General features: G+C 52.1%; 1 protein-coding gene and 1 long non-coding RNA gene across 3 annotated transcripts; one reads left to right on the plus strand and one right to left on the minus strand.

The window, feature by feature from the left end:
• Window positions 1-792: 792 nt before the first annotated feature.
• LOC127395135 (uncharacterized) lies at window positions 793-4,428 on the minus strand. The gene is made up of 3 exons (XR_007891735.1): window positions 4,352-4,428; window positions 2,795-2,862; window positions 793-908 (listed from the first exon to the last, which is right to left on the minus strand). It is a non-coding gene; the product is annotated as an uncharacterized LOC127395135 (long non-coding RNA).
• Window positions 4,429-10,298: 5,870 nt separating this feature from the next.
• Window positions 10,299-21,905, plus strand: LPAR2 (lysophosphatidic acid receptor 2). 2 transcript variants are annotated; one of them, XM_051641593.1, is made up of 3 exons: window positions 10,299-10,482; window positions 14,487-15,229; window positions 20,541-21,905. In XM_051641593.1, the coding sequence occupies exons 2-3, from the start codon at window positions 14,497-14,499 to the stop codon at window positions 20,840-20,842; spliced, it is 1,035 nt and encodes a 344-aa protein (XP_051497553.1). In that variant the 5' UTR covers window positions 10,299-10,482; window positions 14,487-14,496; the 3' UTR covers window positions 20,843-21,905. The 2 variants fall into 2 exon arrangements, with proteins under 2 accessions (XP_051497553.1, XP_051497552.1); XM_051641592.1 differs by lacking the exon at window positions 10,299-10,482 and adding an exon at window positions 12,238-12,293.
• Window positions 21,906-22,325: the final 420 nt, after the last annotated feature.

Below are 22,325 nucleotides of genomic sequence, written 5' to 3' on the forward strand. Positions count from 1 at the left end.
GATGTTCACAGATGCCAGAAGACGTTCATAGACACAAGGATATGTTTGAGGAGATGGTCTTCAAAGGTCTTTTCCAACCCCAATAACTCTGTGGTGATGCCAGGAGATGTTTGAAGACCCTGGGTGATGTTCAAAGAGGTCAGGAGACATTTGAAGGCACCAGGAGACATTTGAGGCACGAGGAGACAGATGTTCAAACACACCAGGAGGTGCTTGAAGACTCCAGGAGATGTTTGGAGACACCAGGAGATGTTTAAAGACTCCAGGAGGTGTTTGGAGACACCAGAGCTCAGTGCTGAAGGAGAACATTCTGCTGTCCCCCAACATCTCAAAATAGGGTTAAATAAATGGGTTCCCCCTCATCAAGGGACCATGTTTGTGTCCTGCTCCTTGGCAGGATTGGAAAAGAAATGTTGAGGATCTGCTCCTTGGATCTCCACAGCTCAGGCTGGAGAAAGTTCTTCCACTCTGGAACGAGGTGGATTTATTAATAGAAAGCTTGAAAATTGGAAATATTCCCATTATCTTTGATTTCTTTAATAAATTGATGGGGGTTTTGATGACCAGTTTACCCCAGATTTGTTCAATGTGAGGAGGAAAAGCTGAAAGAAACACTTTGAGGCTATTTTTGGAGGTCCCAAGTGTCCCCAGGTCTCCATAAAACCAAGGGAACGTTTAACCACTGGAATTGTTGGGATTGGGGATTTGGCCTATGGAGAAGTGGGAGGGGTTTGTGTCCAACAACTCACCAGCTTTTCCCTCCCAAAATTCCAGCCAAAGCTTCACCCTGACCTTGGAATCACTTCTTAGGGATGTAGGGTCCAAGATGTTCCTCCTCCTCCTGCTTGGGATGGATTTTCCCACCATCCAGTCGCCGCTCCCCTGCTTTGCTTGGAAAAATCCAGCTGCTGAAATGAAGGAAAAAGGTGGTTTTGGGAGAGAAAACATCATTTCCATGATTCTTCCCACCTCCTTGGGGCAGCATCTCCCTTCCTAGGAACCACAGGGAGGGAGAGAAGAACCCTGGGAAGCTCCAACCAGGACCAGCAGGAGCAGGGCAGCTTTGGGAATGTCCCACTTTCCCAGCAGCACCTTAGGAAGTGGTTGTGACCCTTTTAGCAGCCAAAAAAACCCCCCAAACAAGCCAAGTTTTTCCAGCTTTTCTCCTCATTTTTCAATCTCCTTGTGAGTTCAGAGCAGGACAGAACCAGCTGATCAGCTCTGGGCACTAATTAAGTTAATTACAAGCTTCAGATCTTCCTAAACGAGGAGCTGGGCTGGGAATTGAATCTTGAGACCAAGAGGTCCATAATTTCCTGGGAGCAACCACACCCCTTGACAGGAGCTAATTAACCAGTGGTTAATTGGGAGCAGGCAAGGACAAATTTTGCCCCAAACATCCTGGTTTTTAGTGGGTTTATCACAGAATCACAGAATGTTGGGGGTTGGAAGGGAGCTCTGGAGATCATTGAGTCCTGGAACACCCAGGAACGTGGCCAGATGGGTCTTGGAAGGCTCCAGAGCAGGAGACTCCACAGCCTCTCTGGGCAGCCTGGCCCAGGGCTCTGCCACCCTCCTGGTCCAGAAGTTCTTCCTCATGTTGAGGTGGAACTTCCTGGGCTCCAGTTGGAATCCATGGCCCCTCCTGCTGTCACAGGGCACAAGTGACAAGAGATTGTCCCCTCCTTCTTGACACCCACCCTGCAGATATTGACAGACGTTCATCAGGTCCCCCCTCAGTCTTCTCCTCTCCAGACCAAACAGCCCCAGGTCTCCCAGCCTTTCCTCATCAGATGTTCAGTCCCTTCATCATCCTCGTAGCCTCCCTTGGACTCTCTCCACTCAATCCCTGTCCCTCTGGAACTGGGGAGCCCAGACCTGGACCCACTTCTCCAGATGGGCCCTCACCAGAGGGGCAGGAGAACCTCCCTGCCCTCCTGCCCACACTCTTCCTGATGCCCCCAGGATTCCATGGACCTTCTTGGCCACCAGGGCCCATTGTTGCCTCACCCTGTTGTCCACCAGGACCCCTGAGTTCCACCTGGTGCCCATGGCCCCTTGTCCTGGCCCTGGACACTGCTGAGAAGAGCCTGCTCCCACCCTCCTGACCCCCCTGCAGATCTGGAGCAGCCTTGAGGAGACCCCCCCTCAGGCTCCTCCTCTCCAGCTCAGCAGCCCCAGCTCCCTCAGCCTTTCCTCACGGGCCAGATGCTCCAGTCCCCTCAGCCCCTTGGTGGCCTTTGCTGTCCCCTCTCCAGCAGCTCCTTGTCCTCCTGGGGAGCCCAGACCTGGACCCACTTCTCCAGATGGGCCCTCACCAGAGGGGCAGGAGAACCTCCCTGCCCTCCTGCCCACACTCTCCTTGGTGCCCCCCAGGAGCCCATGGGCCTTCTTGGCCACCAGGGCCCATTGTTCCCTCATGGATCACTTCTTGGCCACCAGGACCTTCTCCATGGAGCTGCTCTCCAGCAGGTCACCTCCTAACCTGCCCTGGTCCATCCTGTCCCTCCCCAGGTGCAGGACTCTACACTTGTTGGACCTCATGAGGTTCCTCCTTGCCCAGCTCTCCAGCCTGGCCAGGTCTCCCTGAATGGCCTCATGACCTCCTGGTGGATCAACCAACCCTCCCAGTTTGGGATCCTCAGGGAACTTGCTGAGGACACTCCCTGTCCCCTCCTCCAGGTGGTTGGTGGAGATGTTGAACAGGAGACTGGGCCCAGTTTTGAGCACCACTGGTCCCAGGTCTCTCCAGCTCCTTGGCCATCACCCTCCAAAGAAGTCAAAGTAAACAAACCTGCAGGTATCTTGAGCTTGGAAGGAAGAATCCCAGGATTTTCCAGCCATGAGGAATTTCCTTCACACCTTTGAGAGAAAGAACCAGGCAAAAAACATCATCTTTTTTGAACAATCTGAAGATCTTGGTCCAATTCTTCATCCCATCCTTCCCCTTTGGCCTTTTTTTCTCTCCTTCTCATATTAACAGTAATTATGATGATTATTCAAGTGAAATAAATATGAAACAATTTCTTCTTAAGGAATAAAAAAACCTAACTCTCCTTATTTTTATCATCTACTTGGAGAAACCCAATGGAAATTGAAACAAAACCCTCAAATATTGATTAAAATTCTCCCCAGAAAGTGAATTTTTGCCCCCCCCTCCAAAATATTCAGCCCATTGATCAGCTTCATTCCCAGGTGTTTCCTCTCACCTTTTTAGCCCTGGGATATAAAGGCAGGGATGAGGAGTTGAGCCTGGGATGGAAAACCATGGGAATTCTGGGGGGTTTATTCTTGGAGTGGATTTTTTTCTAGGAGCTTTTTTCCTGCTTTGTCTCATCTCAGGGTAAGAAATTAATTGATCAGGTTGGGTAAGGGGATGAAAATCTTGGTTGTTTGGTGATAAATGGAATTATTCCTGGCTAAGGTAGCCAGGAAAACTTCTGGAATGCTGCAGGGTGTAAAATAATCTGGATTTTTTGACCCTTTTTTTGCTTTTTTTGGCTTTCTAAGCAACCAATGAGCAGCTTGGATGGAAAGTGAGATTTTTTTTTTCCCCCCTCTTTTCCTGCTGGGAGCTGCTGCAAACAAACAGGTTTTGTTTTCTTCTTCTCTCTGGGATGGTTTTTGGAATATTCTTGGGTTTCTGGAATATTCTTGGGTTTCTGGATGTCCCTGGGAATGACACCTATGGGAGAAGAAATCCAAGCAGAGGAATTTCTGACCAGAAAAAAAACCCATGAAGTTGGAAAACACTTTGGGGGGGACTTAGGGGAATTAAAGTGTTTGTTAAAAATGTGGAATTACAACCCCCCAGGGTGTCTGGCACCTCAGGGCATTCCCAGAATCCTTCTGCTTGGAAAAGACCTTGAAGAATCCAACAATTAACCAGGAAAAACCTGGGATGAACCAGGTGGAATCCCCAGTTTTGCCCTTTGGGGTTGGAATCATTCAGGGCTCTGGTTCTTCATTCCTTTTCATTAATATAATGTCATTAAAAGCTGTAATTCCAGCTTTTCCTTGGCAGTGAGTTTGGGATTCTCAACATCCAGGAGAGGGTCAGGTTTGTGGGTACCTTAAAAACAAGTTTTAAGTGGGTTTTATAGTTTTATTTTTCTGTCCAATGTTGAAGAAATTAACCAGGAGCCTTTTGTGCCCTTCCTAAAAATGACTTAATTAAGTGATTATTATTTTGGGGGGTTTCCTGTCACTTTTGCAAGTTGTTATTTAGGGGTTTTCTTCCCCTAAAAATGTGGCTAAAAGCTCAAGGTTTTAGGAAGTCAGGAAAATATCCCAATTAATCAGAACTATGCAAATAAAGTAGGAAAGGTTTGGAAACCTTGGATGTTACAACCTGGATTGTGGTGAATATACTGGAATAACTTCAGTGATTCCACATTTATTGCTCCACAAAGAGAATCCAGGCCCTGGTGGAAGGAAAAGGCTCTGTTAAAATATAAATATTTCATATTCTATTGCTTTTTTTGATAAATATTTATATTCAAATCATTGCAGTGAATCCACCTTCCAGGGGAGGTTTTTTTAGGGGTTAAGGTTGTGCTGGAAAAAAACTTGGTGGAAGTGGGGGGGGATTGTGGGTTTGGTTTTCTTCCCATAATCTTAAATCTTGTGGAGCTGATTCTCCTGGGGAAGGGGCTGGAGAACATGGGGAAGGGGCTGGGGGGGAGGAGGTGGGGGGAAGGGGCTGGGGGAGGAGGTGGGGAAGGGGCTGGAGAAGGTGGGGAAGGGGCTGGAGAAGGTGGGGAAGGGGCTGGAGAAGGTGGGGAAGGGGCTGGAGGATGTGGGGAAGGGGCTGGAGGATGTGGGGAAGGGGCTGGAGGATGTGGGGAAGGGGCTGGAGGATGTGGGGAAGGGGCTGGAGAACGTGGGGAAGGGGCTGGAGAACTTGTAAGGAGCAGCTGAAGGAGCTGGGGGTGTCCAGCCTGCAGAAGAGGAGGCTGAGGGGAGACCTGCTGGCTCTGCAACTGCCTGGAAGGAGGTTGGAGCCAGGGGGGGTCGGGCTCTGCTCCCCAGGAACAAGGGATGGGACCAGAGGAACTGGCCTCAAGTTGCCCAGGGGAGGTTGAGGTGGGATCTTGGGAACAATTCCTTCCTGGCAAGGGTTGTCAGGCCCTGGCCCAGGCTGCCCAGGGCAGGGGGGAGTCCCCATCCCTGGAGGGGTTTCCAAGCCCTGGAGATGGTGCTGAGGGACATGGGGCAGTGGTGGCCTTGGCAGGGCTGGGGTATGATCTGCAAGGTCTTTTCCAGTCAAAACAATTCCATGAGAACAAAACATCCCTGGAAGGAGCCAAAACCTTCACCTATCTGGGGGAAAAGCCACGTTTCTGAGAACTTTCCTTGACCCAAAGGTCACCTCCTTTGGAGGGTCAGATATTCCCTTTCCTCCCCCAGGGAGAGGAGCTGTGGCAGCCCCTAAGGTTCAGATCTGAGCCTGAAGGATTTTCTGCCCCAGTTTTGGGGTGTTTTTGCTGGATTTCAGCTAAAAAAAGGCACCTTCCCTGCTTGTTATGACCCTCCAGCCATGAAACCAAAGAGACGTGGGGGGAGGGAAGTGGGTTTGTGGAAATAATCCCTAAAAAAAAGGCAAAAAAAGCAAAGGCAACAAAAATTTCCTGCCTTTCCAGCTTGTGCCAAGGAAAAGAAGAGGGTTCATCCCACTGGGAATCAGCCAAGATCCGTGGGGTTTAGAGGGAAGGGAACCTGAGCCTGCCCGGGGTGTTAAGGGAGGGAATTTCCCTCTGGTTTTGTTTTGTTGGATAATAACAAGGAAGTGTTTATCTTGGGGTGAAGATGTTGTGTCCATAAACACGACGTCCTGCCTGGATTGGAACCTTCCCGAGGTGAAATCATCCCCGGGGTCAAACTCTGCTCTTGCTCCTGCCTCCATGTGGGATCATCTCCCTCTTCCTGTGGGAATGAGGAGGAGCAGAGGGGCCCCTGGACCATCCTGACTCCAACCAAAACACTGTCAATCCACCCTCTTCCCTCCCCTGGTTTCTCTCTGCTGCTGAGGGATGAGTGTTTCCAGCTTGGAGTGCTGGAATTCTGAGGGAATTTAGCCCATCCAAACCCCTTTTCCAGGATAATTACCTGGGGAAGGGAGGAGTTGTTTGCCAGGAGCTGGATCCACTTGGGAGAACCTTCACTTTTCCCATCCTTTCTACTAAGAGAAGGTGACAAGGTCCAAGGTGACGTGGTCTCCTTACTCCAATTTAAGGTGTTTTCCATGGATATCCCTGGATTTTGTGTCCAAACTCAGAGCAAACCTTGGGAAGGGAGGAGTTTTTTACCAGGAGCTGGATCCACTTGGGAGAACCTCCACTTTTCCCATCCTTTCTACTAAGAGAAGGTGACAAGGTCCAAGGTGACGTGGTCTCCTTACTCCAATTTAAGGTGTTTTCCATGGAAATCCTTGGATTTGAGCATCCAAACTCAGAGCAAACCTTGGGAAGGGAGGAGTTGTTTGTCAGGAGCTGGATCCATTTGGGAGAATTTTCACATCCTCCATCTTTTCCAACAAGGAAAGGTGACAAGATCCAAAGTGATGTGGTCTCCTTACTCCAAATTTAAGGTGTTTTCCATGGAAATCCTTGGATTTGAGCATCCAAACTCAGCCAGGGAAGGGAAAAGTGGTTTGTCAGGAGCTGGATCCACTTCTTGTGGACTTCCCAAACCTTCATGGCTGGGAATCTTGTCTTCAGGTGGTTCTGCACATCTCATAGAATCATGGGTTGGAAGGGACCTTAAAGATCATCCATTCCCGACCCCCTCCAATGGGTCTTGGTGCCTTCAAATATCTCCCCAACTTCTGTTCATGCAGAGAAGTAAAACTAGGGGGAGTGTTTTGTTTCTTGAGACAAGATCTAGGGAAAAAAATGCTGGTTTTAAGGTCAGGGCTTTGAAACCTGGAATCTTCTCTCACTTCTGTGCTGTGACAGGTTGACATGAGTCCTGGCTTGGCCCCATCTGACATTTTCTGACGTGCTGAGCTATTGTCATGGCCTGTTGACACTTCAGTCCAAACCAGTTACACCAGCTGGTCTCCTGCTCACCCTGGGTGGTTCTTTATGAAACTGTCACCTCTGAAGCCTGGTGCCAGTTTGAAGCCTTCAAGGAAGGAGGAAATGAGGAGTATTTTTAGGTTGCTGCCATCCTGCACTGGGTAGATGTGGAGGAGGAGCATCTCAGGGAGCTTTGGGAAGGAGCAGCACCACCTTGGGGGGGCTTTGGGGAGGAGGACCAGCACCTTGGGGGGGCTTTGAGGAGGAGGAGCATCTCAGGGGGCTTTGTGGAGCATCTGGGTCTTCACGGATCATCTCAAAGGGTTGTTCTGCTTCTTGGGGACCAGTCTGGAGAGTTGGATCATGGACTTAAACCCAACCCTGGCAGGAAAAGTGTTGGAGAAGAGCAAAGGGTGGGCTGAGGAAATGGGGTGGGGTTGGTTTATGGCAGCTTGGACTTGGGTCTCTTTGGTCTGGAACTCATGGTGTGACCAGAAAGGATGATGAAACTTGGTGGGGAGGTGAAGAATCTGCTTTGAAGTGACTCCTTGTAGCTAATTTTGCTGGAAATCCTGCAGTGGAAGCTCCTTGGTTGCTCTGTCAGGACCAAACTTCTTGGGAACTTGGTTGTTCTCCACAAGAAAACAAAACTTGATCAAATCTAGATTTCCCCCCCCCCCCCCCCCCCCCCCCCCCAAAAAAAAAAAGACTCTGGGAAACCTGTTACTGGAATTACTGGCAGGGAGGGACTTGCTCCCAGTTGTTTTTCACCCTTTTCTGGCAGGATTGGGACCTTTGGAGGCTGCAGGGTAGGACTTGGTGTCATGTTTGCAGACACAAACACACAAGGGGGGGGTGTTGGATGGGGAGAGGGGGGACATTGGGGACATTATTTGATGTCCCCAAAGGGGAGGGGACACCCCTTGATGTCCTTCCCAGGGGGGGGATCCACTCACCTTCACCCCATGGGGTCCTGGGTACCTGATGGGACCAGGGGCACCCGTGGGTCCCTGGGGACAGAAGGAGCAAAAATGGGGGACACCCCCCCTTGGAGAAAGGGACCCAAATGGGACCAAATCCCCCCCCCCCCCCAGGGTGAAAATGGGACCCCCCCCCTTGGAAAAGGGACCCAAAATGGGGACACCCCCCCCCTTGGAGAAAGAGACCCAAATGGGGATTCCCCCCCCCCCAGAGAAAGGGACCCAAAAGGGCCCCCCTCCACCTGGAAAAGGGACCCAAATGGGACCCAATCCTCCCCCAGGGTGAAAATGGGACCCTCCCCCTTGGAAAAGGGACCCAAAACGGGGTCCAATGCCCCCCCCTTGGACTCATTCCCCCTTTTTTTCCCCCTGTTCATCCACCTTTTGCTCCTCCTTTCTCTCCTTTGCTCCCAATTATCTGTTAAAGTGTCCCAGGATTTTTTTTAACCCCCTTTTTCCCCCCCTTTTTTTTGGTGTTGGGCTCTTTGTAAATCTCCTTTTACATACCTCTGCTCTGGTCTATCTGATTAGGGTTGTTCTGGGTGATAACATTGTTCCTCGGGGAACAGCTGATGGGAGGAGGAGGAGGAGGAGGGGGGTGGAGAGGAGGAAACTGGAGGCGAATGGAAATTGCTGAGGCCCTTGCAAGAGCAGGAGGCATAAATCAGCATGAATGGGAGTTGCAAAACCGTTGTTGCTTTTCTTCCCCCCTTCATTATTTAAAGTCTTGGCTGTTTTTTTTGGTCCTGCTCTGCTGGTGGGATGATCCCAGACACACCAAGGAGCAGGTTGACACAGCAGAAATGGCAGGTCCTGCTTCAGCAGTCCCAGTTTGGCCAGATTTCAGCAGGAAAATCCTTCCCTGTGTGTGCCTCAGTTTCCCTTGTGTGTCTCATCTTCTTTTGGTGTCTCATCTTCTTTTTGGCTGGAGCTGTGGATCTGGGGGGGGTTGGATCCTGACCCTGCTGGTTGGAGCTGGTTGGAGCTGTGGATCTGGGGGGTTGGATCCTGACCCTGCTGGTTGGAGCTGTGGATCTGGGGAGTTGGATCCTGACCCTGCTGGTTGGAGCTGTGGATCTGGGGGGGTTGGATCCTGACCCTGCTGGTTGGAGCTGTGGATCTGGGGGGTTGGATCCTGACCCTGCTGGTTGGAGCTGGTTGGAGCTGTGGATCTGGGGGGGTTGGATCCTGACCCTGCTGGTTGGAGCTGTGGATCTGAGGGGGTTGGATCCTGACCCTGCTGGTTGGAGCTGTGGATCTGAGGGGGTTGGATCCTGACCCTGCTGGTTGGAGCTGGTTGGAGCTGTGGATCTGGGGGGGTTGGATCCTGACCCTGCTGGTTGGAGCTGTGGATCTGAGGGGGTTGGATCCTGACCCTGCTGGTTGGAGCTGCTTGGAGCTGTGGATCTGGGGGGGTTGGATCCTGACCTTGCTGGTTGGAGCTGTGGATCTGAGGGGGTTGGATCCTGACCCTGCTGGTTGGAGCTGGTTGGAGCTGTGGATCTGGGGGGGTTGGATCCTGACCCTGCTGGTTGGAGCTGTGGATCTGGGGGGGTTGGATCCTGACCCTGCTGGTTGGAGCTGTGGATCTGGGGGGGTTGGATCCTGACCCTGCTGGTTGGAGCTGGTGGGAGCTGTGGATCTGGGGGGGTTGGATCCTGACCTTGCTGGTTGGAGCTGTGGATCTGAGGGGGTTGGATCCTGACCCTGCTGGTTGGAGCTGTGGATCTGGGGGGGTTGGATCCTGACCCTGCTGGTTGGAGCTGTGGATCTGGGGGGAATTGAATCCTGACCCAACAACCCTCTTGGAGCTGCAGGAAAACAACCTCCAGGTGCTGAGCAACGGCAGCTCCATCCATCCCAGGATCATCACCCCGTGGCACCTGGAAGCTCCACTCCCTTCCTGAGGTGGGGTGAAGGCATCTGGGGCAGGATTGAGCCAGTAGGAGTGGTGGAACCGGGAGGTGGACTCGGGAGTTGGGTTGTGCTTTGGACACGATGATCTTCAAGGTCTTTTTCCGAGCCGGATTCCGTTCCCACGGAGCAACACCTTGCGGGGGAAAAAAACGCTCCACGAGGGCGAAGCTGGAGCCGAACGGCTCCGGTGGGAACCGGAGATGCTCAGAAAGTGGTTTTGGCCTCCGAGAGGGCGGCGAGGACTCCGGTTACAGCTCCTGAGGCTCCTGAAGGACCCGCCTAGGGGAGGACCCAAGGAGGGACGGGCTCCTCCGACCTCTTCCAAACTTGCTTCCAGCTTTTCCGAGCCTCCTGCGATGGATTTTTGGAGCTCAAACCTTCTCTGAAACTTTCCTGTGAGCGACTTGGCTTTTTAAAACGATGACGGTGATGAATTATTCCTGGCTTGGAAAGCGCTTTTGTCCTTCAAAGATGAGGATCTCCTGGCTGGAAAGCTGCCCTGGTGTCCTGTGGTGGGGAGACCAACCCTAAAGGTCAGGTTTGGAGGCGGTGGTTGGGGCTCGCAGGTAAGGAGGAGATTTTGGGGTGGGAGGGGGAGTTAAAAACCTAAACCTTTCATTTCTGGCTTCAAAACCGGTTTGTGGAGATTTGGGGGGGGGGGAAAGGTTTGGATTCGAGTCCCCGGGAGCTTGGAGAGAGATCCATTGTTCTGCCTTGATGGATGAGGGTTGAGGAGTGGGAGCAGAAATTCCCCCTCGGCGGTGTCCAGCGGCTTCCCAAGCCCTTCCAGAAGCTGAGGAACATTTCCCACTTGTCCAGGAGGAAAAGGGAGGACATCCCCACCCCCCAACCTTGACTTTCAGCTTAAAAGGACTCGGGAACTTCCACCTGGTGATTGAGGGAGTTGGGCGAGGAGGAAAAGCCGCCGTTCCGCGCTGGATCGCTGAGGCGATTCCCACTCCAAGGGCTGGATTTCTCAGGCGATTCCCACCAGAAAGGCTGGATTTCTGAGGCGATTCCCACCCCAAGTGCTGGATCTTGAAGGCGGGAGAAAAACCTGGAGCTGAGGTTGAGGCAGCACAATTAGATTCCCACCCCAACTGCTGGATTTTTGAGGCGATTCCCACCCCAACTGCTGGATCTTGAAGGCGGGGGGGGAAACCTGGAGCTGAGGTTGAGGCAGCACAATTAGATTTCCACCCCGAGTGCTGGATTTCTGGGGCGATTTCCACCCCGAGTGCTGGATTTTGAAGGCGGGAGAAAAACCTGGAGCTGAGGTTGAGGCAGCACAATTAGATTCCCACCCCGAGTGCTGGATTTCTGAGGCGATTCCCACCAGAAAGGCTGGATTTCTGGGGCGATTCCCACCCCAAATGCTGGATTTTGAAGGCGGGAGAAAAACCTGGAGCTGAGGTTGAGGCAGCACAATTAGATTCCCACCCCGAGTGCTGGATTTTTGGGGCGATTCCCTCCCGAAACGCTGGATTTCTGAGGCGATTCCCACCCCAAGCGCTGATTTTGAAGGCGGGGGGAAAAGCTGGAGCTGAGGTTGAGGCAGCACAATTAAGAGGGGAGGTTGTGTTTGCTGATTGCTCCAGGAAAGGGGCCGCCGAGAGGCTTGTTTGGGCGAGTCAACAATGTTGGTAACTGGGAGGGGGGGTGGGAAGAAATAAAAAGAAGGAAAATCAGGTTGGAAAAGCCCGCTGAGGACTGGAAAGGGGGTTGCTGGGACACGGAACAATGGATTCCTCCGGCTCCTTTGTGCATCATGGCACCAGCCTGACTTTTCTGTCTGCTCTGGGGTTTTTCTCCCTCCCCTCTTCCACCCCGTGAAAGGTTCATGATCTTAATTTTGCCCCCGATGCCCTTGGTGCTGAGTTCCCAAGGTCACTCTGCTCCACGTCCCCTTCGGTGCCACCAGGACCTTGGGGCTGAGCGTGAACCTGTCGCTCCCTCCTGGATCCCACCCCCCTCTGCAGGGATTTGGGTTGGAAACCCTCATTTTTAGAGACTTCCACTTCTTAACAATGCCTCAAAAAAAGCCTTAGGATCAGTATCCAGGGGCAGTTTCTCTGGATTTTGGGGAACAAGTCCCTTTTGGCAGAACAAGCCCCTTTGTGAGTTTGCTCAGCTCCCTCCTCCCAAAAAAAAGTCCTTCTTGGACCAGAACTTCCATAACCCTTGGAAAGAAAAGTTCCCTCTTCACCAGGAGGGAGTCGATGGGGTTGGTCAGAGCTTGTGAAACTGGAATATTTACAACCAAATCGCCAAGAGATGACAGATGATCTGGATTAAATTGGTCTTGGTGTCACCGCAGAAATCGCTGGGAATAAGATCCAGCTCCACCAGCCTCGTTTCCCTGCAGGAGTTTAATGAGGTTGTTAACTTTTAAACATGTAAATGTGATTTTTTTAAAAAAAAAATTAATTAAAAAAGGAAAGCTGCCTTTGGCAAGGGCAAGGTCCTGGGCAATTATCTTCATCTTATCAGATGAAGTTTATAACTGGGGGAGCATGTGCTGCTCCACTGGGGGGTGGGAAAAGGGGATTAAATTGAGTTTGGAACCTCCTTGGGGTTTTCCAAACCAACTTGAGTTTCTCTCTTCTCCCCCCTTTCTTCCCCGGGTGTCCACTTTCCTGCTCTTTAAAAAGGTGAAATGACTCCTCTAAGAGCAGCGATTTCCTTTCTGGTTTGGGCTTAAAGGTTTCAAAAATGGTTGAAGGAAACTTGGTTTGCATAAGAATGGTCTGGCCTGGGGTTGTGGGATTCACCAGGGTGTGTTCCTCCTGTTCCTGGGCTTTCCTCCTGTCCTGCTGCCTATGGAGACAGGCTGAGGGAGTTGGGAATGCTCAGCCTGGAGAGGAGAAGGCTCCAGGGAGACCTTGGAGCACCTTCCAGTGCCTGAGAAGATCCTACAAGAAAGCTGGGGAGGGACTTTGGCCAAGGGCAGGAGGGATGGGACCAGGGGGGATGGCTTGAAACTGGCAGAGGGAGCTGGAGGTTGGACACAAGGAGGAAATTCTTGGCTGGGAGGGTGGGGAGAGCCTGGGCCAGGGAAGCTGTGGCTGCCCCATCCCTGGAAGTGTCCAAGGGCAGGTTGGATGGGGCTTGGAGCAACCTGGGCTGCTGGGAGGTGGCCCTGCCCATGGTAGGGGTTGGATCTAGATGTTCTTTAAGGTCCTTCCCACCCAAACCAGTCTGTGATCCTCTCCACTGTGAGTCAGGCACGTTGTGTCTCCTCCCTCTTGGAGATTGGTGTTGGTTGTTTTGTGGTCAGGATTTCTCTAGCACGAGGCTGATGGTTGAGCTGGTGAGAGGAAGGGGTGAACCAGTGACTTGATGTGCAGGAACGTACCAGGGGGAGGAAAAACTGCCTCATTCCTCTGAAGGAGCCTCCCAGCTGGGTGTGCTCACCCCAGCAGGGACCTCAGCCAGCCCTGACTGGAGATTTCCAAGCCCTTGGATAGGGAAGGAACAGGAACATCTGCTGGGGGGTGTGTGGTCATCAAGCAGCTCCTCATCCCTTGGGTTTGCTTGATTTTTGTTTTGGTCATGTTTTTCTGGACAAATGGGTTGAGTTTCTGGCTCTGGGAGGTGAAACAACTTTAACTGAACCTGCTGCTTGATGCTGGGCTGGGCTGGGAAGGATGGGAAGTTAATTACCAGAGGGGGAAAGGCTTTGAAAATGAATATTTAATGATGTGATCCAGAAGAGTGACCTGGCTGGTCTTGTTCCAGACACTGCCCAGCATGTCAAAGAAATGGGATAAATCACTTAAAAGTCCTTTTTTGAGACTTAAACCTCTCTTCCTCTGAACTTTTCTCACTGAGTTCAATGAGTTTTGAATTTTAGAGCCTTGTTCCAGACCTGGAGGGGAAAAAGGAGTCACTTCCCTTGTCCCAAAGGTGACTTCTCGTGGGTGCTGACCTAGTGTGTCCCCTCCAGGTTCTTCAGACCTTCCAGATGACCCAGCTCTCCCAGAGATCCAACCCCAGGGTTTTACAGGATGATTTTTGCTGCTGTTCACTTAAGGCTGAGGAATTTGTTTCTGCCCAGCTCTACATGCTCTTGGCCAAGTTTGGGATGTCCTCACCTGCTTTGGAGGGTTGGGACGTGTCTGATGGTCCCTCACTGGCCCAGAAGCAGCAGCTGCAGAGGCTCAGAGTCCTCAGCAGAGCAGTTTTGCAGTGGTTGACCACAGAACCTTCTTTGCTGCTGTTTTGATTTTACATTTTTGAAGCAGAACATCTGGGACAAGACAAATAGTTTTGTCTGTCACCCTCCATGAAGCTGTGTGGGCCAGACAGGGAGGCTCTCTTTATCAGATCTGGCAGAGCTTATCTCCTGCCATGGAGGTCCAGGGCTTGGCTGCACCCTGGGGGGATGGATTTGAGGACAACTTGAGGCTCTTGCCTGGAGCACAGAAGCCGTTTCCTGTTGTTGGTGGGGTTGTTTCTGGGTGTCAGAAGCTCCTCCCCAACCTCCAGCTGTGTCAAAGGCATCTCCCCAGCTTGTCCAAGGTAGCCTTGTGTGTGGGCAGCAGCTAATGGTCCTCTCCTCCCTCTGCAGGACAGCAGAGATGAAGCACTGTTTCTACAATGAGACCGTGGGGTTCTTCTACAACAACAGCCGCAAGGAGTTGACCACCTACTGGAGGACCAAGGATGTTCTGGTGGTGGCCCTGGGCCTGACAGTGAGTGTCATCGTGCTCCTGACCAACCTCCTGGTCATCACAGCCATCATCATCAACCGGCGCTTCCACTACCCCATCTACTACCTGCTGGGGAACCTGGCAGCTGCTGACCTCTTTGCTGGCATTGCCTACATGTTCCTGATGTTCCACACGGGGCCCAGGACAGCAGAACTCTCCTTGAAGACCTGGTTCATCCGCCAAAGCCTGTTGGACACCAGCTTGACAGCTTCTGTGGTCAACCTGTTGGCCATCGCCGTGGAGAGGCACCAGACTGTGTTCACCATGCAGCTGCACAGCAAGATGTCCAACCAGAGGGTGATGATCCTCATCTTCTGCATCTGGGTGACAGCTCTGCTCCTGGGGCTCATCCCATCCTATGGCTGGCACTGCCTCTGTGCCCTGGAGAAGTGCTCCAGCATGGCACCACTCTACAGCAGGAGCTACCTGACCTTCTGGGCCATCTCCAACCTGGTCATCTTCCTGATCATGGTGGTGGTCTACACACATATCTTCATCTATGTTAAGAGGAAGATGACACGGATGTCCAAGCACACCAGCTTCCACCCCCGCTACAAGGAGACCATGATCAGCCTGGTCAAGACAGTGACTATTATCCTAAGTAAGTCCCCTTGATCTACTCGATCCAAATGAGGTTTTGATCCTCCATCCTGGCTTGGGGTGGGGTTGGGAATGTGCTTGGGACAACAGGGAGGGTTGGGAAGTGATGTTCTGCTTCCCTGAAGATCCCCTGGGGTGATGTTTTTTTTGGTTGGGCTGCTGAGGAACTTGAGAGCTTCAGGATCCCATGAACTGTGGGAGCTGTGATGGGATCAACCTGGCTCCAGGGAGGGGACAACCTCCTGGACCTCTTCTCCCCAACGTGGCTGCTCCTCTGATCAGCAGGGAGAAGAGGAACTAATGTGACCTTTAAGTTGGACAAGAGGAGGAACTTCTTCCCTCTGAGGGTGGGGAGACCCTGGAAAAGGTTGCCCAGAGAAGCTGTGGTTGATGGAAGTGTCCAAGGGCAGGTTGGATGGGGCTTGGAGCAACCTGGGCTGCTGGGAGGTGGCCCTGCCCATGGTGGGGGTTGGATCTAGATGAACTTTGAGATCCCTTCCATCCAAACCATTCCATGATTCCACAGTGATGGGGAAAGAACAAGGAACCTGTGTCCAAATTCCTCACCAGACAAGCCCTGTCAGATGATCTTTTGAGCAGCTCAGCCCTGGGTCTCATTCTGCTCAGGGAACTTTATCCCTGGAGACTCCCAGCTCCAGCTGGAGCTGCTCTGTCCTCCAGCTGTGTCTGTCAGTCTGTCCATGCTCTGTAGGGCCCAGTAGCTGGAAGGGGTTGGCACTGGGGCTCTGATCTCTGGGAATATTTCTTTGGGAAGGTGAAGTTCTGCCCCTCCTGTGCTTGGTGTTTTCAACCTCCATCCCTCCCTGATCCATTTGCCCTCGTGCTTGAATTCATCCTCTCAAAACCTTTCTTCAAACCCAAACAAACTGACCCTCCCAGATCTCCTACCACCCCAGCTCAGCTCTGGGCCAACAACCACAACCCTTTGCTTGCCAATTTTTTCCTGATAAACTCAGAATTTGCTCTATTAGGGAAACCTTGGAGCTGCAAAGATTTAACTGCCCCCTGGGGAGCTCAGGGCTGGGCCAGGGTGGGTGTCCCTCCTGGTGGGTGGGTGTCCCTCCTGGTGGGTGGGTGTCCCTCCTGGTGGGTGGGTGTCCCTCCTGGTGGGTGGGTGTCCCTCCTGGTGGGTGGGTGTCCTACCCCCTGCCTGGTACCTTGTGTCCCTGCTCCAGGGCTTTCCTGGGTCCTGTTGCAACTTGTGAATGTTGAAACTGGATTTTTTTCTGCCTGTTCCTGCTTTTCCTGAGGTGACCTTTCTTCCCTTCTTCACAATCTCACCATTCCTTGGGATTTTCTGCCTTGGAGCAGCATGAGAAGGTCAAGGATTCATTATTTTGTGTCTCCTGCACAGTTCACAGTGGACAGAGAAAAAAGTTTTGTTCCCCTTTTTCTTCCTGAGCTGTATCAGAGGGTCATCCTGTGGTGTCAGCTCTTCTGCTTCATTTTCATGGAATGGTTTAGGTTGGAGGGACCTCAAAGCTCATCTAGATCCAACCCCACCATGGGCAGGGCCACCTCCCAGCAGCCCAGGTGGCTCCAAGCCCCATCCAACCTGCCCTTGGACACTTCCAGGGATGGGGCAGCCACAGCTTCCCTGGGCAAGAGGGGAGATCCATGGGACTTGATCCCATTTCCAGCTGGTGTGATGGCCAGGATGGGGGACACTGACCAAGAAGAAAATTGCAATTCCCACTCAGGGAATTCCCTTATTCTGGGACATCCCTGGGCTGGAGCAGCTCTGCTCTGGAGCCAGGCTGGGAGAGTTGGGGTGTCCAGGCTGGTGAGGAGAAAGCTCTAGGGAGACCTTGGAGCACCTTCCAGTGCCTGAAGGGGCTCCAGGAAAGCTGGGGAGGGACTTTGGCCAAGGGCAGGAGGGATGGGACCAGGGGGGATGGCTTGAAACTGGCAGAGGGAGCTGGAGGTTGGACACGAGGAGGAAATTCTTGGCTGGGAGGGTGGGGAGAGCCTGGGCCAGGGAAGCTGTGGCTGCCCCATCCCTGGAAGTGTCCAAGGGCAGGTTGGATGGGGCTTGGAGCAACCTGGGTTGCTGGGAGGTGTCCCTGCCCATGGTGGGGGTTGGATCTAGATGAGCTTGAAGGTCTCTCCAAACCCAACCAGTCTGTGATTCCATCAAGTTCTTCACTCTGAGGGTGGGGAGACCCTGGAAAGAGGTTTCCTAGAAAAGTTGTGGGCAATGGAAGTGTCCAAGGGCAGGTTGGATGGGGCTTGGAGCAACCTGGGCTGCTGGGAGGTGGCCCTGCCCATGGTGGGGTTGGATCTAGATGATTTTTGAGGTCCCCTCAACCCATCCCATATTTCTTCCCTCTGAGGGAAAAACCTTTGGTGAGAGGAGCCTTGAGAAGTGCAGCCGTGGTTTCACAGATGTTTTTTTCCTCCCCCCTCCCTGTGAAAGCCCTGGTTTAATTCCTCCTCCACCCTCCTCTCCTGGCCCTTCTGCAAACTTGGACTCTGCACAGAGGAATTTTTTGTGCCTGATGCATCAGAGGGTGTTGCCGCCCGGGTGGGTGCGGCGGGAGCGGCGTGTGCTGCTGTGGGAGCCCTGGGGATCTCTCCTGGGGGACTGGGATTTTGGGGAACAGCTCTAGGAAGTGACCTGGGAAACCCCCTAGAGAAGTGGGTCGAGGCTTGGGCTCCCCAGAAGGACAAGGAGCTGCTGGAGAGGGGACAGCAAAGGCCACCAAGGGGCTGAGGGGACTGGAGCATCTGGCCCGTGAGGAAAGGCTGAGGGAGCTGGGGCTGCTGAGCTGGAGAGGAGGAGCCTGAGGGGGGGTCTCCTCAAGGCTGCTCCAGATCTGCAGGGGGGTCAGGAGGGTGGGAGCAGGCTCTTCTCAGCAGTGTCCAGGGCCAGGACAAGGGGCCATGGGCAGCAGCTGGAACATGGGAAGTTGCAGCTCCCCAGGAGGAGGAACTTGTTGCCTGGGAGGGTGGCAGAGCCCTGGGCCAGGCTGCCCAGAGAGGCTGTGGAGTCTCCTGCTCTGGAGACATTCCCAACCTGGCTGGTTCTTGTGGGATCTGCTGGAGGTGCCCCTGCTCTCCAGGGGGGTTGGATTGATGATGTCCAGAGCTCCCTTCCCATCACTCTTTGACATCTGGGAACCAGCAGCAAGTTTTCCTGCAGACCAGTTGAGTGACACGTGACGGGAGGATCAAACCACAGGGCAGAGTCGTTAGTGACTCTGCTGTGTTAGAGTTAATTAATAGTTCAAGTTTCCTTCTGGTGGATACTTTTGGCTTCCAGAAAGGAACAAGGAAAGCAGCTGCATTTGCAGGAAAAGGCCCAGAAGTTTTTTAGGTACATCTTTGGGGGTGTTTGGGGTGTTTTTTGGCCTTTTATCTTTAATATTCCTCTGGATTTACCCTGTGCTGTGGCGAGTTGGTTTCTGGAGAATCTGGTTTTCCTGGTGGAATCTGAAAACCTGGCTCAAAACCAGTTTCTGGAGAATCTGGTTCTGTGGATGGTGGAAACCTGGTGGAAAAAGAACCAGTCTCTACAGAATCTGGTAAGGAAAGAGTCAGTTTCTAGAGCATCTGGGTTTTTCCTTGCTAAAAACTGAAGTTAAAATGTTTTAGTCCTAAGCAAGGAGATCCCTTTCCTATGGGATCACTCCAGGTGGAAGTTTTGGACCTTCCTTCAGGACAAGCAGGAATTTAATTTGTTAAATTTCAAGGGCTCCCAAGTCAGGATCTCTCCCAAGCGTCCTTGGGACTCCTCACCAGTTTCCCCTCAGGAAATCCAGCCTCTGGGATCTGGTGCAGCTCCTCTGGTTGCTGTTCTTTCCCCTTGGATGTTCATCAGCCAAGGGTGGAGCTCTGAAGCTCCCAGTGAGTCTGTTTCCTTCCACCCTTTCCCAGAAGATGCAGCTCCTGGGCTTGGAGATCAACCTCCAGGAACACCCAGGGGTGAAAGGGATTTCATTGGGCTGCTTCAAGTGTAGGCCAAGGTTCTTCCCAAGTCCTCCTGGTCACTAAAGCCCCTGTAAGTGTATGAAGTTACCTCCTTCAGGATGTGTTTTCTGGTTCTTCCCTGATTTTAGGGCCTGTTTCCATTTTTTTTGGAGGGAGTGGGATGGAAATATGGAAAGATCTTCACTGTGGAGGAGAAGGGAGGTGAGGAAAAACACTTGGAAGTGTTGTGAGTGAAAGGAGGCAGGGGAGGAAGCCAATGAATCAGTTGTTTTAGCATGGAATGGAATCATGGAGTGGTTTAGGTGGACCTCCAAGACCATCCAGTCACACCCCCTGCATGGGCAGGGCCACCTCCCAGCAGCCCAGGTGGCTCCAAGCCCCATCCAACCTGCCCTTGGACACTTCCATCACCCACAACTTCTCTAGGAAACCTCTTCCAGGGTCTCTCCATCCTCAGAGTGAAGAACTTCATGGAATCACAGACTGGTTTGGGTTGGGGAAACCTTCAAGCTCATTTAGATCCAACCCCCTGCATGGGCAGGGCCACCTCCCAGCAGCCCAGGTTGCTCCAAGCCCCATCCAACCTGCCCTTGGACACTTCCATCACCCACAACTTCTCTAGGAAACCTCTTCCAGGGTCTCTCCATCCTCGGAGTGAAGAACTTCATGGAATCACAGACTGGTTTGGGTTGGGGGAACCTTCAAGCTCATTTAGATCCAACCCCCACCACAGGCAGGGACACCTCCCAGCAGCCCAGGTGGCTCCAAGCCCCATCCAACCTGCCCTTGGACACTTCCAGGGATGGGGCAGCCACAACTTCCCTGGCCCAGGCTCTCCCCACCCTCCCAGCCAAGAATTTCCTCCTCATGTCCAACCTCCAGCTCCCTCTGCCAGTTTCAAACCATCCCCCCTGGTCCCATCCCTCCTGCCCTTGGCCAAAGTCCCTCCCCAGCTTTCTTGTAGGATCTTTTCAGGCACTGGAAGGCCAAGGGAGTTGTGGGGTGGGGAGGGTTTGGGAGCAGTTCCAGTTATAGAGCTCCTAAACTGATTTTGGTTGGGACCTCATCCAGTCCCACCCCCACCATGGGCAGGGCCATCTCCTACCAGCCCAGGTTGCTCCAAGCCCCATCCAACCTGCCCTTGGACACTTCCAAGGTTGGGAAGATCTGATGCAGATGAGAAGATGGTCTTGACCATCCAAGGATGGGGCAGAACTTCCCATGGCTGGTTGGTGGTGGGTTTTTTTCCCCCCTCAGGGGTGGGATTTGCTTTAACAGTTAACAGTGTTGGTGGGGAGGGGGTTCCCCTCAGGGTTTGGTGGAGTTTTTCTCTCTCATAGGTTCTTTCTTCCTCTCCCCAGGTGCTTTTGTCATCTGCTGGACACCAGGCCAAGTTGTCCTCCTCCTGGACGGCCTGGGCTGCAAGAGCTGCAACGTTCTAGCGGTGGAGAAATACGTCCTCTTGTTGGCTGAGATCAACTCCTTGATCAATGCCATCGTCTACTCCTACAGGGACAACGAGATGAGAAGCACCTTCAGGAGGATCCTCTGCTTTGTCTGCTACAGGAATTCCAAGTACACCCCCACGGTGGTGAAGCTCAACACCACGGACCGCAGGACGCTCTCGCAGAACGGCCACTTCACCGTGGATTCCTCCATTTAAAGCTCTTCTGGGACCCACCAAGATGGTGCCACCAAACTCTTATCTCAGCAGAGGTGAAGAAGAAGCCTCTTCCAAAGCAGCTGAGACTTTATGGGCTCAAATGTTGACATTTTAGGGGACGTTCTTGAAGGACAAGATGCTTTTAAGGGGCTGCTGGATGGGTCGGTTTAGGACAGAGGTGCTTGGAGTGGTGTTTTTATTCCAAACTGCTGGTTCTGATGCAAATGGAGTGGGTCTGGAAGCATCTAGAAGGAGTCTCAACAGGAATCTCTCAAGGAGCAGAGTGTTTTCTTGGTCCTTCAGTATTAGTCATTCCAGGGGGAGCTCCAAAACTCTCCAGCTTTTCATCTTGCCTCCTCAACAGAGCTGCTTGGTCTTCCCCTGGAGAGCCTTCTCCAGGTTGTTTTCCACCTTCTCCACAAACCATGTTCTTCTGAGGGCCTCTTCTCTAGAGGGATCTTCTGGAATTGCTTCCCAAGGAGCAGATTCCTCCTTTCCCAAGTGTCTGTTACTGAATTCCAAAGTTTCTGGGCTCATGGGAGGTGTTGAGGAGAGCACCAAGAGCACCAAATTCTTTGCTAAAATGGGGAGTGGTGCTGGTTGGGTTTGTGTTCTGAGTGACACCACGTGGGACACATTCCCTGATCCTCCCTGTGGAGTGAGTCATGATCCCATGAAACCATCTCCCTACTTCCAGGAAGCCCTTTGGGATGGGTTTGGGTTGGATCCCAAAGAAACCAGGGCTTTGCCTTGAGGTTTTCAAGTGTGTAACATAACACTCAAGGGGCTGTTCCAATCCAGGCTTTCACTAAGTAATTACCATTGGAATATTGTCTAAATTGATCATTTGGGGATTAAAATTTGGGATGGAAAAGAAATCAGCCCCTTTGCTGTCAGATGATGAGGTTCTAGGTTGGTCACCTCAGCTGGTCTAGCAGAGAAGATGATTTACATTTCACTCAGGTGAGGATCTTTTCTTGCAGAACATGGTCAGGAAGTGACAATCTTAAGGTGCCAAACCCCTGGATTGACTCCATCCTGGAATTTCATTCCCATCTCTGTGTCCCAGAGACTTTTTATTTTGAATAAACATTTTGTCCTGGGTTTTAGAAAAAAAAAAAAAGGAGTTGGAATTTTTTCTCTCTCTCTTTCCTCTGGAGCCTTGGGAGGAACCACCAGATTTGGGGGGAATTTCACACAAAGGCATGAAATGATTTTGATTGCCCAAGAGTTCCAATGAATTCCAATTCCCTTGGAAAAATCTTAGGATGCAGAGACACATGGAACTGGGAGCAGGGAGGGGATTAATAGTGGCTGCAAGAGGGAATTCCTGGATAGTTTTTCCTGGGAGTGATGGGGCTGGGACAGAATTTAAACCCTTTTATTTCTGCTTGGGGAGGGGATAATTTCTGAGGGTTGTTTGGTGGTTTTTTTTTTTAGTATTTAAAATGGTTTAATTAAATTCTAATATCAAACTTGTATA

This window comes from Apus apus, chromosome 29, assembly GCF_020740795.1.
Source record: "Apus apus isolate bApuApu2 chromosome 29, bApuApu2.pri.cur, whole genome shotgun sequence".
Taxonomy (NCBI): domain Eukaryota; kingdom Metazoa; phylum Chordata; class Aves; order Apodiformes; family Apodidae; genus Apus; species Apus apus.